The sequence below is a fragment of the Rhinatrema bivittatum genome, chromosome 5, assembly GCF_901001135.1.
Source record: "Rhinatrema bivittatum chromosome 5, aRhiBiv1.1, whole genome shotgun sequence".
NCBI lineage: Eukaryota > Metazoa > Chordata > Amphibia > Gymnophiona > Rhinatrematidae > Rhinatrema > Rhinatrema bivittatum.
This window is the reverse complement of record NC_042619.1, coordinates 100,674,667-100,692,752: the sequence shown is the minus strand read 5'-3', so window position 1 is coordinate 100,692,752 and position 18,086 is coordinate 100,674,667. Positions and strand designations below refer to the sequence as shown.

The window sequence follows — 18,086 nt, the reverse complement described above, 5'->3', positions numbered from 1 at the left end:
TCAAAAGGTAAGTATGTACGTACTCCCATTCTGAAAACTGGGGCAAAGACTGCAGGCAAAACTTTGCAGCATCTCAGGTAAGGGTGACAATCGCTTCCTTAGGTGGTAGCAAATATCATGGCAAGTACTGTGCAGAGTACCAAATACAAGTACAGTGCATAAACAATTCATTTCCACTCATTTGATTTTATTTGTAAAAGCTCAAATATATTTAAGTACATGGAGCAGAGAAGAAAGATCCTGAAAGAAAAATAAGAAAAGTCCCTTTTCCCCTTGCAGTAGTGCTTACTAGATAAGTATTCGTCGCCCGTGACTATATGAATTGGGCCAGATTTTCGAACCTACGCATGGGCATAGATTTGTGTGCGCAACCCGGCGCACATAAATCTATGCCCGATTTTATAACATGCGCGCGCAGCCACGCGCATTTTACAAAATCCGGGGTCGGTGCGCGCAAGGGGGTGCACACTTGTGCACATTGCCTGCGCCGAGCCCTAGGGGAGCCCTGATGGCTTTCCCCGTTCCCTCGGAGGGAACTTTCCTTTCGCCCTCCCCACCTTCCCCTCCCTTCCCCTATCTAACCCGCCCCCCAGCCCCACCTAAATCCCCCCTACCTTTATTATTTAAGTTGCGTCTGCCTCTGGGCAGGCGTAGGTTGCGCGCGCCGGCCAAGTGCCGGCGTGCGATCCCCCGGCCTAGCAGGCCTTTGGAGGCCTCTGGCCGCGCCCCCACCCTGGACCGCCCACGCCCCTTTTTTCGAGCCCCAGGACATATGAGCGTCCCGGGGGCTTGCGCGCGTCGCCAAGTCTATGCAAAATAGGCTCGGCGCGCGCAGGAGGGATTTAAAAGGGTTACGCGCGTAACCCTTTTAAAATCCGCCCCATTAATTAGAACTAAATTCTTATGTAACATGTCAGCACGGTAATTAACTAACATGCCATCAACAGACTCTTTAATTTCTTACAGTAATATTTCTGGAATCATACATTTCTGCTAGTGTGTAGTGTACTGCCGTTTCTTGTCCAATTTATAAATTTCAAGGCTGTTGCTACTTTTCAGGCAGTGATACTTCTGTTAAATCATCTGATGCAGTGCAACATGTATTTTACTATAATTTTACTCCATTATATTTATGCTGTTAAAATAAGGACACAGCCCTTGGGGGCATGGAATTCACCTAACTACACTACAGCACAGGATGGGGCATGTCTAGTGTGATTATTAAATGGTACAATATGCTCAACTGCCCTACAGGCAATTTATCTCAGAGTACAGCACCCTTATGATCTCATCAAGAACCTTTAAGCTAGTTCTAAAACTCAGATTTATGTGCTAACAATACCCTAGCATAGTAGCACAGGTACTCAAACAAGCCTGGTTTTCAGGATATCCACAATGAATATGCATGAGATAGATTTGCATGCACTGCCTCCCATGTATGCAAATCTATATCATGCATATTCATTATGGATATCTTGAATACCTGACCTGTTTGTGACTCTTGAGGAGGACTTTCACATGCTTCTTCTAACGTACCTGATGATACAGTTTTGGATGCTTATGATTGAAAGGCACAGTTTGACTGACTCACAGGGTTATATTTTGTGACAGCAAATCCACTGCTTAGGGCAGTGCTTCTAAACCCAGTCCTCAGGACACATCTAACCAGTCAGGTTTTCAGGTTATCTGTAATGAAAATGGATGAGACAGATTTGCATACAATGGAAGCAGTGCATGCAAATCTATTTCAAGCATATTCTTTGTGGATATCCTGAAAACCTGACTGGCTAGGTGTACCCCGAGGAGTGGGTTGAGAGGCACTGCTTTAGGGTCGTTAGTCTCTGTTGCATGAAGCACCTAAATCCTTCGGTTTGAAATTTTGCTCACAGCAGAGCAGCTAATAAACATTAAAGGTAGTGTTCCCAGGGCTATGTTTTGGTTAGCAGAGAAAAATCCGAGCTTATAGTTGAATTTTCAGTTATACACACGTTATCTCCCTTGGTACTTGAGTTGCACAAATTGCCGGAGCAAAAGATGCAGATACCTTTGTATCTACATGCCTTCAGCCAATTGTCAAAGAAGCTATCTTGATAGATTCTCTTTGAAAATTGGCTATGGGTATGTGGACATAAAAGCCCCTCGGACTTTGTCACTAGGCCGCTTACTGAAACGTGCCCCCATGATGGGGGGGGGAGGGGGGAATTTCAAACTGCACCCCTAGTTGAAAGTCTGCAGGTACTTTCCCTTTGAAAATGGCCACAACTACAAAGTACCTGTAGCATTTTATGCCTGCTCTTCCCACAGGTAAAAATTATAGGAAAAATAATGTGCTAAAATTTGAATATACGGTCTATCAGGCCAATGCAATACCGTGCACTAGCTGCAGCGCATGGCTCAACCCGCGACTGGACACGTATCCATAATTCCCGATGCAAAACAGGGGTTAGCGTGTCCAAAATACGCACTTGGGTAATAGCGCTTATCACAAGCAGGTGTAAATTTTGGAGAAGCCCAAAACGTGTACAGAAAATACTGCTTTCTGTACTTCCTCCAACTAACATTGTGGCAATATTAAGTTGGAGGAACTAAAAAATTAGAATGTCCTGAAGGAAAAAAAAAAAAGGGTGCCAGCGGTCAGGTTAGGTAAAGGGACGCTCTAAAATTGAGCAAACCCCTGCGCTATTGGATGAAATATCCTTAAGCACCGGAGCTCTGGTGACTCCCTCGCCACCTTCCCACGAAGCGGCTGGGAGACCGGGTGGGCCGATGGGGCGGAAGTTGCCCGAAGAAGTGACCGCCATCGAGGCAGGTCCTCCAGCAATAATTGCGTCCTGTGATATCCGCAATGGATTGCAGCAGGAACAACTATATACTCAGAGGCAGGACAGACTGGATTTTCCATCAAGATGCCTGCCTTAGAAGGAGAGAGCTCTTGGAAGACTCCCAGAACAGCAATGGAAATCCTCAATCTCCTATGGTAAATTTTTCCTATAAATCATTTTTGGTGAAACCCTCTGTTGTGACTTTAGGTTTGTTATGGAAGGCTATATCCTTGCTAGAAAGTTCTATTGTCTCATTAACAACAGCTTTGAAAGGCTCTCAAAACCAATTCAGCTCTCTAAAACCTAAAGTTACTACACATTCATCTAAAATAGAAGAGCTGGAATCTAAAGTGTCCCAAATCCAAAACACCCAGGGGCAGATTTTCAAAGGGATACGCGCGTAACCCACGAAAAGCTGCCCCTTCCACCCCCTGTGCGCGCCTAGCCTATGTTGCATAGGCTCGGCGGCGCGCGCAAGCCCCGGGACTCGCGTAAGTTCCGGTGCTTTCCTGGGGGGGGGGGCGTGTCGGGGGCGTGTCGCAGTGGCGCGCCATCGGGGATATTCCAGGCGTGGGGCTGTGGGCGTGGTTCCGGCCTGGGGGCGTTTCGTGGGCATGGCTGAGGCCTCAGAAACTGCTCCTGGGCTGGGGAATCGCGCGCCGGCAGCTGGCCGGCACGTGCGAGTTTTGCCTGCCTCGGGCAGTTGGAACTTTTATAATAAAGGTGGGGGAGGTTTAGATAGGGCTGGGGGGTGGAGAAGGGAGGGGAAGGTGGGGGGAAGTGGAGGGAACGGGCAGCGCGCGCAGGGCTCGGCGCGTGCAAGGTGCAAAAATGTTCACCCCCTTGCGCGCGCCGACCCTATTAAAATCCGGCGTACTCTTGTTTGCACAGGGTTGCGCGAACAAAAGTACGCTCGCGCGCTTCTATTAGGATCTGCCCCCCAGAGTGCTTTAATACAGGGAGAATCTATAATGTCTAAAAGAGTGGAGAACTTGGAAAATTCAACTAGATATTTGAATTTGAGAGTATTAAACTTTCCCAAATGTCAACTAATATCTCCCAGAGAGCAATTTAAAAAGTATTTGCAAGAGACATTACATTTTACATTGGATATGATACCACCTATGTCAAAGGTTTATTTTCCTCAAAACAGTATGAAGCAGAGAGAAATTCCTGATCTTACGCCAGTTTTGCCATCGAATGTAAATCTTCTACCATCTGTGAACGTGTCTGAATTTTGGGAAACATCTACTGAGGCTCAGGTTGAAAATAGAGGAACTCTTTTGGTTAAATTTGTTTTCTCTATTGATCGGGATAATGTCCTTAAGATATTTCTTTGAAATAGAGAATCCTTGTATTTAGGCCAAAGGGTTTGGATTTATCCAGACATTTCTAGGGTAACACAGTTACGCCGGAAAAGATTCTTGAATTTATGTCCTCGTGCACGATTGTTGGGTGCTCAAATAACTATAGGGTATCCATGTAAGTGTGTAATGAAAATTGAAAATAATAGATATATATTTTTTGAACCTTCCCAACTGGGTCATTTTCTGGATTCCCATCAACCGTCTGTGAAGTTAACCAAGTAATAACCGGTGAATGAATATACCTGCACCTCCCCCTCTTTACTTGTTTTTTTTTTTTTTTTGGTTTGTTCAGCATTGCTCTATTTTGCATTGATTCTCTCCAGTTTCATTGTAATTCAAGATATGGTTTAAATATGGAAGTAGAATTGTTAAATTTTCTTTTGGTGATTATATGCCATTCTTGTGTTTTCTATGACATGTTATTGATGTCTATATAATTGAAAATTTAATAAAGAAAAAAAAAAAATTGAGCATCCATTTTCCTAAACGGCTGTCAGCCACCTCTCCCGGGTGTCTGCTGCCGAGGAGATGCTAGGGGCATGCAGTTTCTCCTATTGCCTCCTTTTTACTACAGCAGCCCATTTGTATTTTGCATTGGACGCCCTGGGGAGGTGGATTGGTGTGCGTTAATGGAGCGGGCGCTCAATCATGAGCACTCGTTTAATGCGTACCGATATTGCATCGGCCTGTATGTGCCTTATTTTCCAAACCTGCCCAATACATGCCTTCAGAAATGCCTCCCCTCAATCTGGAAAAAAAATATGTGCGCTCTGGCACACTGAACATACTTTCAGCCGCATCGAGTGAGGGCAATTTTCAGACAGTGATTTACCAGGGCCAATCAGCTGTCTGAATATTGCCCATAACAGCTCACATAAAAAAGCTGGCAAATAGGTACATAAGTTACATCAATTTTCAAAGCGATTTATGCATCTGAGTTTACCCCACCAAAACTACCCTCACACTGGACATGTCTATGAGAGTTTACATGCATGCTATTGAAAAACCCAAAAGCAGGCTCATAAGTCCGAACCCTTCCCCACCTCTGGCCAAATAAATGCCTCCGTCAAGAGCACATAAACTCACACACATGCAGGACAGAAATTTACCTGCACATCGAGTGGGCAATTTTATAACAAACCATGCCTGCAGGCTGAGCACTGTACAGTCCATGGAAATGGCTCCATCAGAGCCTGATTTTCAATGCCATTTCCATGTATAAAACATGGCTGTATGTGTGTAAAGGCTGTTATAAAACAGCCCCAGGACTCGGAGCGTGTAAAAGTAGGCATGTAAGCTGCTGTCTTATGAACTGGGGAGAGGGGTTGCAGAGGTGGAGTGGGACTTGACATACTTTTAGATTTCAAAAGATATGCATGTAAGTTATCCTGCACAGGTTACACCCTCCAGAGAGCGAGTTATTTTGTGTGTGTGCCTTGCCAACGGCCCATACGTTTTCGAAGTGAACTAAACGCGCATAAGTTTGCTTTGAAAATAAAGCCTGCCCATAAAAAGCACACACAGAATTTAACCTGAACATGCATGGTTATGAAATTACCCCTTTCGAGGGCCACTTTCAAAGTCATTTCCTTGGGTAAAAAGCATTTTACCTATATAAATCGTCCATTTGAAAATGGCTCTCCCTCAATGCAGCCGGCAGTACGTGCGTTTAGAGGGGGCTTTCCCCCAGGGGGAGGGAAAATAGCGCATGTAGATTTTATTTTCAAATCTATGCATGTTATTGTCTGCTTTAGAAAAAGCATGTGCAATTGTTCATGGGTGGGGGTGGGTATTTTGTACCCATGAAAAGTTTCGAAGTGAAAGAACATGCTTTGCAACTTTGGGGAAGGTCTGTGGGTAAAGAGTACTTGTGTGCAGTATTCGAAACCTGAATAGCAGGGCTGAAATGATGCAGCAGACACCAATCAACAGGAAACATGCGCTATAGCAAACTGTTCCTTCCCGTGACGATCGGACAAAACTGTTGTGCTTCAGGGAGACCGGCATAAAAACTCACCCTTTTGCCAGAGCTTCTGTGTTTATCATAGAAACAGTGACCTCGGTGTTAGACACTTCCTGTTTAATACTTCAGTTAGACAATAGGCCCATGATCAATCAGCTCCTACTGGCTGGCTAGGCACTGTAATAAAATACCTTCTGATTTGGCTAGTATAGCATTTAATGATTAGCATTTGTATTTTAAATCATTGCTAGCCAGCTTCATATATAGCAGCATTTTCTGATATATGGACATGAAAAACAATGAAGTATCTTAAAAACTTAATAAGGTCCAGCATTTGGAATAATGCACATCTGTCATATGTAAAGATAAATGATCCAAAAGACAAAAAAAAAAAAAATACAAAATGATTCAATAATCTGCTTAGTGATCAAGTAAAAGAAAAATGAACAGAAGGTAAACAGTAACAGCAGCATTAAGGCTGTATACAAGTTGAGCTCCTGATAGATAAAGAAGATTCAAGAACTGTAACTTACTGCAAGAGATTCCATTTGCTACACAGCAAGCATGGCACAGGAAAAAAGGAAAGGAAAGAAAGTATACAGCATCAGTGTGACGCATGCAGTAGGAAGCACAGCTTGTCGGTAAGCGGCATTGACTCTGCTAATTCAACCTGCTATGGCTGAATGGGCACCACCTCCAGCATGCACGCCCATCCCTTTCTACAGACAAGCCTTAATCGGAAGGCTGAGCAGATGATCATATTCATACAGTAACTGGGCTTTCTGAATTTTTCTTCCTTAAATTGGCTGCATGAAGCTCTATTAATCTCCCACAGGCTGTCCCAGGAGAAATGAGGTGGTAACTGGGTAGGACTGTTTAGTAACCCCTCAGGGCTATGGAATGCCAAATGATGGCTACACTACAGATGGCACAGGGCTAGGCAAATTGTTTAGCAGAGCACAAAGCCAAAAGTTTAGGAAAGCATTTCACATAGCAGATTTCAGGATGAGCTCCCTTTTCTCTCATAACTCCCTTCCCAGGACATGATAATTAGGCATTTTTCAATCACATCGGGCTGAAAAACAACATGCAAACTTCTCAGTTTTGACACAAATATGTGCTTTTAAAAACAAAAGGCTATAATTGGTTGGTTCTACTGGCAGCGTGGTTTACAGTACAGTGCTTAGTTTCAGTGTAGTACCGTGCAACTGTGCTTTATAATCCAAGATTCGATATACAATAAAAGCAGTCAACTAAATTTCTTTTTTTTTTCTCCAATGTGCACCACAGAACACAGTGACACTGTAAAACACTACAGCTGTATAGCTCTATTTGTGTGAAAGGAGGTCAAGCAGCGAAGGCTGGATGAGGGTGGAAGAGGAAGAGAGAAGGGGCAGGAGATGAAGGCAGGAGCAGTGGATGATGGGACAAACTCAGAGGAGGGCCAATGGGACAATTGCTTACCCGAGGGAGAGCTGAAATGGTGAAGGAAAGGTGAAGGGGCTGGTCTGGAGCAGCTTGCCAGCAGTACAGAAGATATTGATTGAAGGGTTTCGTACAATGTTTGATTGCAATATTCATAAAACTCGCTAATCACTGATCCGCTCCAAAAGGAACCACAGATAATAAACAGTGACTGGGAGATTTTGTAATTTGGTTCACAGTTAATGCTGTGCTAGTGGTGGCTGAGGCTGCGTGTGCATGGGAGAAGGTACAAAGTTAGCGTCAGAAAGTACGCCCCCCTGATATGAGAGTGCAGTCACTGTGTGTATTTTCCCTATATGAGTTAATGTCGTCCATTTATTTTAGAGCCGTTATTTTAACCTACATACTGGGGGAGTAGGGGCAATTTTTAAACTACATTTTTACATTAAAACTTCTAAATATTGCCCCTATGTTAAAAGCTATTACTGTTACATATAACACTAACTTTAACTCAAAAAAGTGAGGAAATCTGTCCCTGCCTAATGTCTTGCAAAAACCGTGTACATACTTTGCATAGAAGCTACTATAAGATTAACCCTTGCTATAACATACACACATCTCAACCTATCAGCTTACGTGACATTTTGGTGATGATTTTAAATACCTACAATGGACAAATGCCAGAATTTAACATGATGGTTTTCATTTGATGAGGTCAGTAATCAAAGGGTTTGTTCAGCTAACATTTGGAGTTAGCTGACAAAACCTGAGATCTGAGCATTTCTCCCAGCTCCCTGGCTACATTATGTCTGGGCAGCTCGTCACTCACACAAAATGTATCTGGACAAAAGGAGGCAGTGATGGAGTTGCTTCTGTGATGTGGCTAAACTTTATCTGGTCACACAGATATTCAGCAGCATCAACATTGGCTGGATAAAGTTATTTGGATAACTCAGAGCAGCCAAACAGCTGTCCTAAAGTTATGCGGATAACCAAGACAGGCCCCGATGACCCCTCCGTCTTGCCCCTCCCCCCCCAAGACAGTTTATAAATAACATAGTAACATAGTAATGACAGCAGGAAAGGACCGAATGGTCCATCCAGTCTGCCCAGCAAGCTTCTCATGGTAATATCTGCCGCGACAGGCAGGTTACCGCCATGCTTCCCTTAAAGGTAGTAATTGCCATTCCGTGCAGTTATCCCACCAACCCTTATGAAAACCCATTAAAAAAATTTACTACCAGCAACATTTTTACTGGGTGATGAGCCTTCTTGAAAATTCAGACAGTGCTGCTTGATGTGCTTTGCTTATGGACTTGGCCATAGAAGCAGTCCTGTGCTTTTCCCCTTATTTCTATGTATCAGTACCCCAGACCGTAAAAGTCAGGGCCCATGTTGGTTGTCGTCTGAATCCAATTCCTCTTCCACCCCCTCCCCCCCCGCCATCAAAGCGGAGAGCAATGTTACAGTTGCATCAAAAGCATCAAGGATTACTGGTTATGGGTAGTAATCCCCATGCCTTCTGTTAAGAGTAGTAACTGTCACACCAGCAAGTTACTCCTATGCACTCTCTTTTCTTCATTTCCATTCTCTAGTCCTTAGGGATCCACAGTATTTATCCCATGTCCCTTTGAGTTCTTTGTTTTCATTTTCACCACCTCCTCCAGAAGGGCATTCCAGGCATCCAAAACCCTTTTTGTGAAAAAATATTTCCCGACATTGGTTCCGAATCATCCCTCATGAGGCTTCGTGTGTGACCTATTCACCCCAGAGTGAAATGAATGCTAAGTGTCAGCTGTGTCGGCACTTAGTATTCAGCCTGTCAGGAGGAGGCAGGCACCTTGCCTCCTTACGCTGGGCTTCCAGGGAACTTTTGGAAGTTAGGGGATATGGGTGGAGGGTGGGAATTTGTGACAGTACTCAAAAGATAGAGAGTGGGGGGGGGGGAGGGGGTTACATTTTTTTTTAATACCTTGGGGGTGGGAGGTTGTACTGTTCAGCCTGCCCTTCATTTCCAGAGAAGGGTGACCAAAATGGTGAGGGGTCAGTATCGGAAGACTTATGAGGAGAGGCTGAAGGAGCTGAATATGTACACCCTGGAAGAGAGGAGGAGCAGGAGAGATATGACGTATACCTTTGGATACCTGACAGGGTTTAATGATGCATCAACTTCTAACCTTTTCCGTGGGAAAGAAATTTCATTTCACTCTGGGGTGAATAGACTCAGAATCGAATGGGGATTGGCTCCTTCCCCAGCACTGAATTCTGAGCAGGGCTTGGTTCCTTTCCTTCAGGGAACTTAGTATACGGCCCAGCAGGGAACGTAAGAGTTTCTCTTCTTCCCACTGGGCTTTGGGAGAATGGGTGGAGAGTAGGAATTTGCAGCAACGCTTTATTTTTTTTTAAGGTGAGGGATGGAAGGGGGGGGGGGGGGGTTCAAGGAAGGAATCGGGGCTGCTTGGTCTGCACTACATTTTAAAAAAATATCTTGGGGGCAGGAGGGGAGGTCTTTCGGCCTATGCTACATTTTGAGAAATATCTAGGGGCTGGAGAGAGGGGGATCGGGGCTGCTTAGCTTCCACTACATTATTTTTTATCTTGTGGTGCAGGACAAAGAGGGAATTGGGGAAATCTCATGGGAGGATGGGAGGGGAGGGACTGGGGTGCCATTGGTCTGTTATATATATATATTTTTTTTTTTCAATATTTAAAAGCCCAATGAGCAACAAAGTTACTTGGATAAGTTTATCAAGTAACTTTAACCAAGTATATAGTCAGCGACACTTTCCCTCAGATAAGTGCCACTGAATTTCTGGCTAAAAATTACCAGGTACCTTTATCAGGACAACTTCTCTGCTCACCAGCTCACTAATTAGCGGCCCCTTGAAGGTCTATATTCAGAGATCCTGTCAGCAGGTAAGTTATCTAGGTAAAGTTATGCATATTCAGTGGGCCTTTCCCAGATAAGTCTGTCACTGAATGTACTGGGATAAAGTGACATTTTAGGACAAGTAGTTTTCCAACCAGACTTATATGCGTAACTTTACCCAGGCAGCGTTCAATATTTGCGCTCTAAGGGGTAAGATTTTCAAACCCCGGGGTGCGTGTAAGTCCTAGGGCTTGAAAAGGGGGCGTTCCGGGCGGTCTGGGGGTGGGGCTTGGCAGGGCTAGAGACGGCCCACACAGCGGTCATTTGCCGCTGCGCCGAGGCAGGAGCAAAAGGTGAAATATAAAAATTCGGACTAGTTAGGATAGGGATAGGGGGAGGGCAGGATAGGGGAAGGGAGGTCTGGCTAGGGGGGTTGGGAAGATCCCTCCCAGTCCGCTCCTTAATTGGAGCGGACTGGGAGGGAACTGGGGAAGACCCCGATGCATCGCTGCGCGTAATTGCAAAAGTGGACACCCCCCCTTTGCGCGCGCCGACCTGGCATTTTATAACATGCGCGCATGTTATATAATCGCGCTTCCGTGCGTGCGCACCAGATAGTATGCGCACATGGATGCGCACGCGTAGGTTTTGGAAATCTACCCTTAACTGTTTACACCGTCCCTGGAAAGCCTTCAGTGCAGCCTCTTTTTATCTAGATACATTTTGAATGCATAATGAACTGTGTGGTGGAGGGCAATATTCAAATCTTTTGTGCAATTCCAAAAGTTAGCTGGATAAAGACTGAACACTGACCTTGTAGTGTTTAATGAAACGTACAAGGAACCGGGAGACTAGGAATCAAACCCTGCTTCTCCCACTAACACTTGTGACCTTGGGCAAGTCACTCACTGTCCCCTGTTACCTCAGGTACCTACGTAGATTGTCGTCTCTCCGAGGCAGGGGATCTTTGTATCTGTATGCAGTTTACGGTAAAGTGCCTTGGTTTAGGGGCAATAAAAATGAAAGTCTTTGGAAGAGAATGTTATGAATAGGAGGATGTAAAGTCCCTCCTCCTGTGAAATTATCCTTCACCTTTGTGTGGCTGACATTTTCAAGCATGGATTTCATACCCCTGGCTATATTTAGAACTATGTTTTAAATGCAATGTTCCATGCTCAGTCTGGCGTAGCTTTACTAAACATGCCACGTAAGGACAACGTAGAATGAAGTGCATTAGAAAAATAAAGGATATGTGGTTCTTTGCCTTTTATCTGCACAGCATCCTCACCTCTGCAGGGCTCTCAGCCTCTCTGGCCTTCAGTTTAAATCAGCAGTTATTAGATGTCTCAGTGTCTGTTATGTTGGTTTGATAGTTTTGAAAACTAGGCATCTTGTATTATGGTCACACTCCACAGTTTTACAAATATGCTTCCCCGGGTCTAAATTTCAGTTACGCATGCTGCGCTTACATTTTACAGATAACTGTGTGATGTCTGGACGGGAATCAGAAGAAAAGCACCACAACAGCGCTCCAGCATATTTGGAACCATACAGGTACCAGTGGCTAAGTGGGAGATACTTTCAAAAACTAAGGTAAGAGTGCTGCTAATATCACCTCAGAAATTTGAAGGAAGATGAAACTGAATAACCATAATAATTTAGTCTGCTCTAACTGCCAACTGAATTATATATATATATATATAAAAAAATATAATTTATTAGTATTGTTGCTTTACAAATGAAAATCTCAGTCAGTGGATTTCTGCTAACCAGAGTGCCTCATACTCCCTGCAGCGTGCTATAGAGGGACTGTGTCTATTCCTCCTGGGCTTTATCTTCTCACCACTGTGCAAGTTTTTAGTGAAATGAGAGATGCCTAGTGGATTCAATTTCATGAGCGAGTGGGGGAAATTTGACAGGTGCAAGGGGCAGCTGGAACATGGAAGGGATGGAAAAGCTCCCGTCCAGGAAATGTCCTTGCTGTCTGGGTCCAGCAAAAGAGCAGCAAAAGGTCCGGTGGCCCCATCGAATTGCCCCAATCAAAATGTAGCTGTGGTTTTGTTTGCATTTCTTTTTATTGTTAGGCAGAAAGGGGACTGGCTGAGTCGCAGACCAGGGTGCCATGTAGCAAGCAAAGGCCGCTGCTGCCATGCCAGGATTACCTACGCCTGACGTACGTACAGTCCCGATGGAGCCAGACCTGATGCACTGCGTTGGTTGCGCCGAATCAAAAGCAGCCTGACTTTTGCACAAATACAATCAATGAAACCGATTTTGATTAATTAGGCCTTAACAACTTAGCTGCATCAAACCTGAAACCTAATGTTAAAATGCACCTGCCCTTTACAAATCTTTGCCTTCGGCTGTTGCAGATTAGTCCACTTAAAATAGGTTACAGCACGTTCTATGCTGGCCAAATACCATATCTGCAGTAATACTGTAAAACTACAGAGCAACTTAGCACATGTGGGCTTAGTCCAATTTCCTTGCTAAGCAAGTCAGGCCATTCCAATCAAACCTGGGTTAGTCCAGGTTGACTTGTACCCTGTGATAACACTAGCCCTGCTCTCATTTTCTCTCAGGCCTGCTGTGCTTCAGAGAAAAAGGTAATAATAATGAAGCTATGCTGCTAACCAGTTAACACCGCCTGTTCTAGTTGTGTCTTACCTTCTCTTCCGAGTCCCCCGGCTGACATGTAATGACCCCATCTCTTGAGCCCCCAGCGAAGGTTGCCTTGCAGCTTGTCAGCCACTGCAGTCACAGAAAGAGACTGTCTGAGAGGGAGGGGAATGGATGCCAGATGACTGTTTTAAATAAATGTAAAATTGTGCCTTGGCAACTGGAATTGTACACACACTAGTAACATATCCATTTATGGCATGTCATCTAATTTGGAACGATCTTGGAAAATCTTCAGGGGAGCATATGGATGTGTTACTCCCAATGCAAATATAATCCATTCAGAGTATGTGCAACACTGAAGAAAAATATACTGAGTTGATTATAAAGTAAAATACTCCTCTCTATGCTATCACGAGGAATCAGAAAGGTGAATGGACATTATTGTGAGGGGATCAAATGTATATGCTACAGAAGAATATTCCAGCACTGAGGAACACTAGCTGAGGACAGTCAATCCATGGGACAACCCATAATGCATTGTCCAATTACATTAGCATGAGTGCGGGTTGACTGGGCTAAAAAGCTGGAGAGATAACCTTCAGCTTTGATATCTAAAGATGAATTTAGTGTTATACAAAACCTAGGCGACAAAATACATTAATGCAAACTGTAACGTGTCCATTTTGAATAATCTGATACATGCAAAAACTCCTGTACAAGAGTAAGTCATCATGGGACACAAACAGCTATCCCCCAAGCCATTTAGCATATGGTTTTTCAAGCTGCAAATAAAATGTCCCAGGTCGAATTCCTTCACTTATTTGACTATTGCTATGGCTCAAAAAATGAGCAAAACCCAGACCCAAGTAACTGTAATGTTCCAGGAGTTCCACAGCACAAGGAGTCTGGGAAGCTGACTTACCGAGACGGTGGCTTCTTTTCTATTGTTGTACGTGTCCAAGTACTCCTGCAGCTCTAGGACGCTGAACTTCAGCTTCTCGAGAAGCCCACAGGACAGGAGCTGCAGATACAGCAAGGGGCAGACATAAACCTGTATTCTCCTTACAAGTCAGCTTTCGTCAGAAGTCCTCTACACAAGCACAGTCCGCATTCAGTGTATCTACCTCAAAAGGACAAGAAGGATGGATGACACAGCTAGGGGGCAGGCTTTTCACTTGAGGACTGATGCCTTGCCTTTAACAACAATTCCTGCCATGACTGGCAGCAGTATCATGTATAGTTTATAATTAGCAGTCAGACCACAGGAAATTTCAGTATTAAAATACCCTTTTTATATAGCGAAGGTAATTTTGTAACATTATGCATAACTTTTGTGGCGGAAATGCACATTAAGTTACAGCAATTTTCAAAGGCAACTTATATGATTAAGTTGGCTTTGAAAATTATATGAAAGTATGTGGAGAAACTCACCTGTGCAACTTTACACCTGCTCTTTGCAATGCATAACTTGAGCATGTGAATTTATGCTCATAATTTTTGAAAATCAAAAATATACACATAAATCAAAACTCCCCCCAACTCTGCCTCCTCCCCCCCTTCCAGGAATGCCTCTTTTATGTATGTGTAAAACTATGCACAAAATCAGGTTTTGGGCTTCCATTTACCCTCACAAAGCCCAGAAAACTTTAATTCAAGTCATTTATATGCACAAATCCATGTTTTATGCACATAAATGGCTTTGAAAATTTACTCCCATGAGGCAAAAATAAGTGTTGAAAGTTTCTGAAATGTCTGCCTATTTATTATTGAATTATTCAATGTTGCCTAACAAGAGGAGCCTACCTTGATGGCAACATCTCTTACTAGGCAGTATCAGCTTTTTGGAATTTCTTTCTATGTGAAGCAGGGGGAGTGCCTGGAAAGGCCTGCTCAGGCATAGGCCCATGGGCCGTCCTCAGTGCCTCTTCCAGAGTTGCAGCAGGGCCCTCTCCAGCTTGTTGGAGTGACACTTTAATTTTTGGAGTGACTTGCCCTGTTGCAGCTCCTTCACCTACATCCAGCTGAAATCACTTTTGTCCTGTCCTTTGATTGGTTTTTTTTTTTTTTTTTGGTGAGGCCAAAACACTATGAAGAGGGTAATTTTCAAAACTGTGTGGGTTGTGTAAAGTCTGTGGGTACTTTTGACTGCAGATATTTGCATCTGCTTTTTTTGAAGCTGCTTGTTTCCCTGCAATGCAACATGCTTAGGTTTTGAAAATACAAAACTACCCGGGCTGTCTCCCTCGACGTAAGCCTGCCTAGCTTTCCTGCAGATAAAAGTAAATGTGTTGTTAATCCCTGCATGCGCTTTCACCTGCATACAATTTTTAAACAGCCTGTTTAACCCAGGTAAATGTTATTTCTTTATTACAATTCATAACTTGCATCTTTCGTGTTGTTATGCACAAGGCGAGTTTACGTAATTAAGCAATAAATTGCAAACATAAATATAAAAAAACAGAATACTAAACATCAATGCTACTTATTCCTAGACAATAACCAACATTTACCAATAAAAATAACATATAATAAAGCAATACTAATAACAAACATGTCCAAAATGCTTATAATTGGTGCAGAGCACCAAGGATCTCAATTTAAATAGGCTGGAGAACAACAAAGGCTTCACTTTTTTTTTTTCCTAAAAATCAGTATCATTGTGCTGGTAATGAATTCTAGTGCTTTGGGCCTGCGGAAGAACAAGCTCTATTTATTTATTTATTTGATTTTTATTCTGCTTTTTCGGGCACTTCAAAGCAGATTACATTCAGGTACTGTAGGTATTTCCTGTGCACTGGAATTTAATTTCCCTAGGGGAAGGTTACTTAAGAAAAGACTCTTGTGCTCATCTTAAAGCTCGCACTGGAACATACCACTCCAGTTTATCCCTTAGAAAAAGGGGACATGCATTTGGAAGTCTTTTATACACTAACGTAGGCAACTTAAATTGAAATCGCACCACTACTAGCATACAGTGCAGCAGAAATGTGATCTTAAGGTTTCAGGGTGGCCATCACCTGAGCTGTGCTGTTTTATATAATCTGTAGTTGAAATAGTTCTTAGTAGGTTTATTTCTTATGTTCTTATTTTGGGATAAGCCTACATATAAACACTGCAGTGGTTAACCCTGTGCATAATCAAGGACTGAATGACTGTTAGATCATCCCATGCCAGAGAGGTTTCATTGAATGCAAGTAGTAAAAACAACTTAACTGCTGATCCACCGTCAAACTAGAATACACTAATACACCTAAGAGAGAAACACAGTCACTGTTGGGAATTAATATATATCTCCTAACTCAATGGAAGGAGGAGCTCCCAAAAATGCCATTTTCCTTACTCATAAAAGCTCGGGTTTGGAGGGATTTAACTTGAGCTTATTTATCTGAGATATGGCGAAAGCACTGACTAAGAACCCTAACCGCCAATTCCCTCTTCATCCTCCCAGAGGTAGGCAGAGTTGAACATCATCTGTATACATTTAAAATTCAACATGTGCAGAATGAATCAATTTTGTCAAAGATAGTAAATAAATATTAAAAATAAACAGGGGGCAACAACGAGCCCTGTGTCCAACCAAACACTAGGGGTCATAAGGAAGAATTTCCCAACACTGCCTTTTGTCTCCCGCTTTCAAGAAGGGAAACAGAACGCTTTTGAAAACTGCTCTCTTGATTTTCTTCCTTTGCAGCTCTGTTTGCCATACGGCCTGACACAGCAACCTCACTGCTAAAGAGTCTTTGATGACGATGAACACGTTACAGTGACAGCGTTAAATGAGTTGGGGGTTATGCAGTTAATTTTTGCACATTCTAAGTGACCAATGCACTAAATGTTGCGATCCCGGTCACTGGGGTAGTGACCGGGCCCTTACCTCCCGCTTCGGCGGCGTCTCCACGAGGGAGACGGCCCGAAGACTCCGCCCCCCAGGACTGCTACGCGCGCGCGCGAAGACCTGGCTTTTCTGCCTTGAGCCCCGGATGTCAGGGTCCGCCTCCTGATGATGTCAGACGCCGGTAAGGGGATTTAAACGGGGGCCCGGGAGTTCAGACTTTGCCTTGCAACGAGGTCACTTCCTGAAGTGCTAGTTGCCTCCTGTTCCGTCGGTTCCTAATTCCTGCCTGCCTGCCTGCCTTGTATCCTGCTTGCCTGACCAGCGTTTCCTGCTTGCCGCCTGCCTTGATTCCAGCTCGTGATTCTGACCTTGCCTGCTTGCTGCCTGCCCTGATTTCTGCCAGTGACTCCGACTCTGCCTGACTGCCGCCTGCCTTGACTCCGGTCCGTGACTCCGTCTCCGCTTGCCTGCCGCCTGCCTCGACCTCTGCCTGTGACCCCGACTCCATCTGCCAGCCTCCAGTCCTGACTCCGCTCCGAGACTTTATCTCGACCTGCTTGCAGCCAGCCTTGACTCCGGTTCACACTCTTCCTGGGTTCATCAGTACTTCGCCTAAGTCCCAGCGGTCCGGGTCCCTACGGGCTCCTCCTGGGGGGACCTCGGACTTCCAGGGTGAAGACGCCTAAGCCCTAGCGACCCGGGTTCCTACAGCTCCTCTGGAGGGATCACGGGTTTCCAGGTGAAGTCTCGTCAGCCCAGTGTGTGTTCTGCCTCCCGACCGTCCTTCCTGGCCGGTCGGCCCAAGGATCCACTTCCGGGATTGGATAGTCGCAACACTAAACTGTGCTTAAACTCACAAATATGAGAATGGGCATTTAAAGGGCTGTTGGTGCTTGTAAACTGGGGTTCAGTCTGCTATTTGCACGTTTTTTCCTGCGGAATGTATCTTTCTCGGGCTAACAGTGCTATTGGGGGCATGGAATTTAGCTTTTTCAAGTTGAAACACAATAAGCATTCAAATGAGATACTGTGATGGAAAATTATGCAAAGCAGCTCAATAGCTACAAATGCAGACATAAATTCTGTGCAATAATAGCTTTGCAGATGCACTATCATAAACAAAATCAACTATGGCATAGATTTTAAAAGCCCTGCGTGCGTAAATCCTGCCGGATTTACGTGC

The 18,086-nt window shown here is 44.2% G+C and overlaps 1 protein-coding gene across 1 annotated transcript in view; it reads right to left on the bottom strand.

The window, feature by feature from the left end:
• FRY (FRY microtubule binding protein) overlaps positions 1 to 18,086 on the bottom strand; it is a 496,652-nt gene that overhangs the window by 13,145 nt on the left and 465,421 nt on the right. The window contains exons 57-58 of the mRNA XM_029602654.1: positions 13,991 to 14,089; positions 13,114 to 13,197 (exon numbers count right to left, since the gene is read on the bottom strand). Coding sequence (XP_029458514.1) covers positions 13,114 to 13,197; positions 13,991 to 14,089 — 183 coding nt within the window. The remainder of the gene's footprint in view (positions 1 to 13,113; positions 13,198 to 13,990; positions 14,090 to 18,086) is intronic.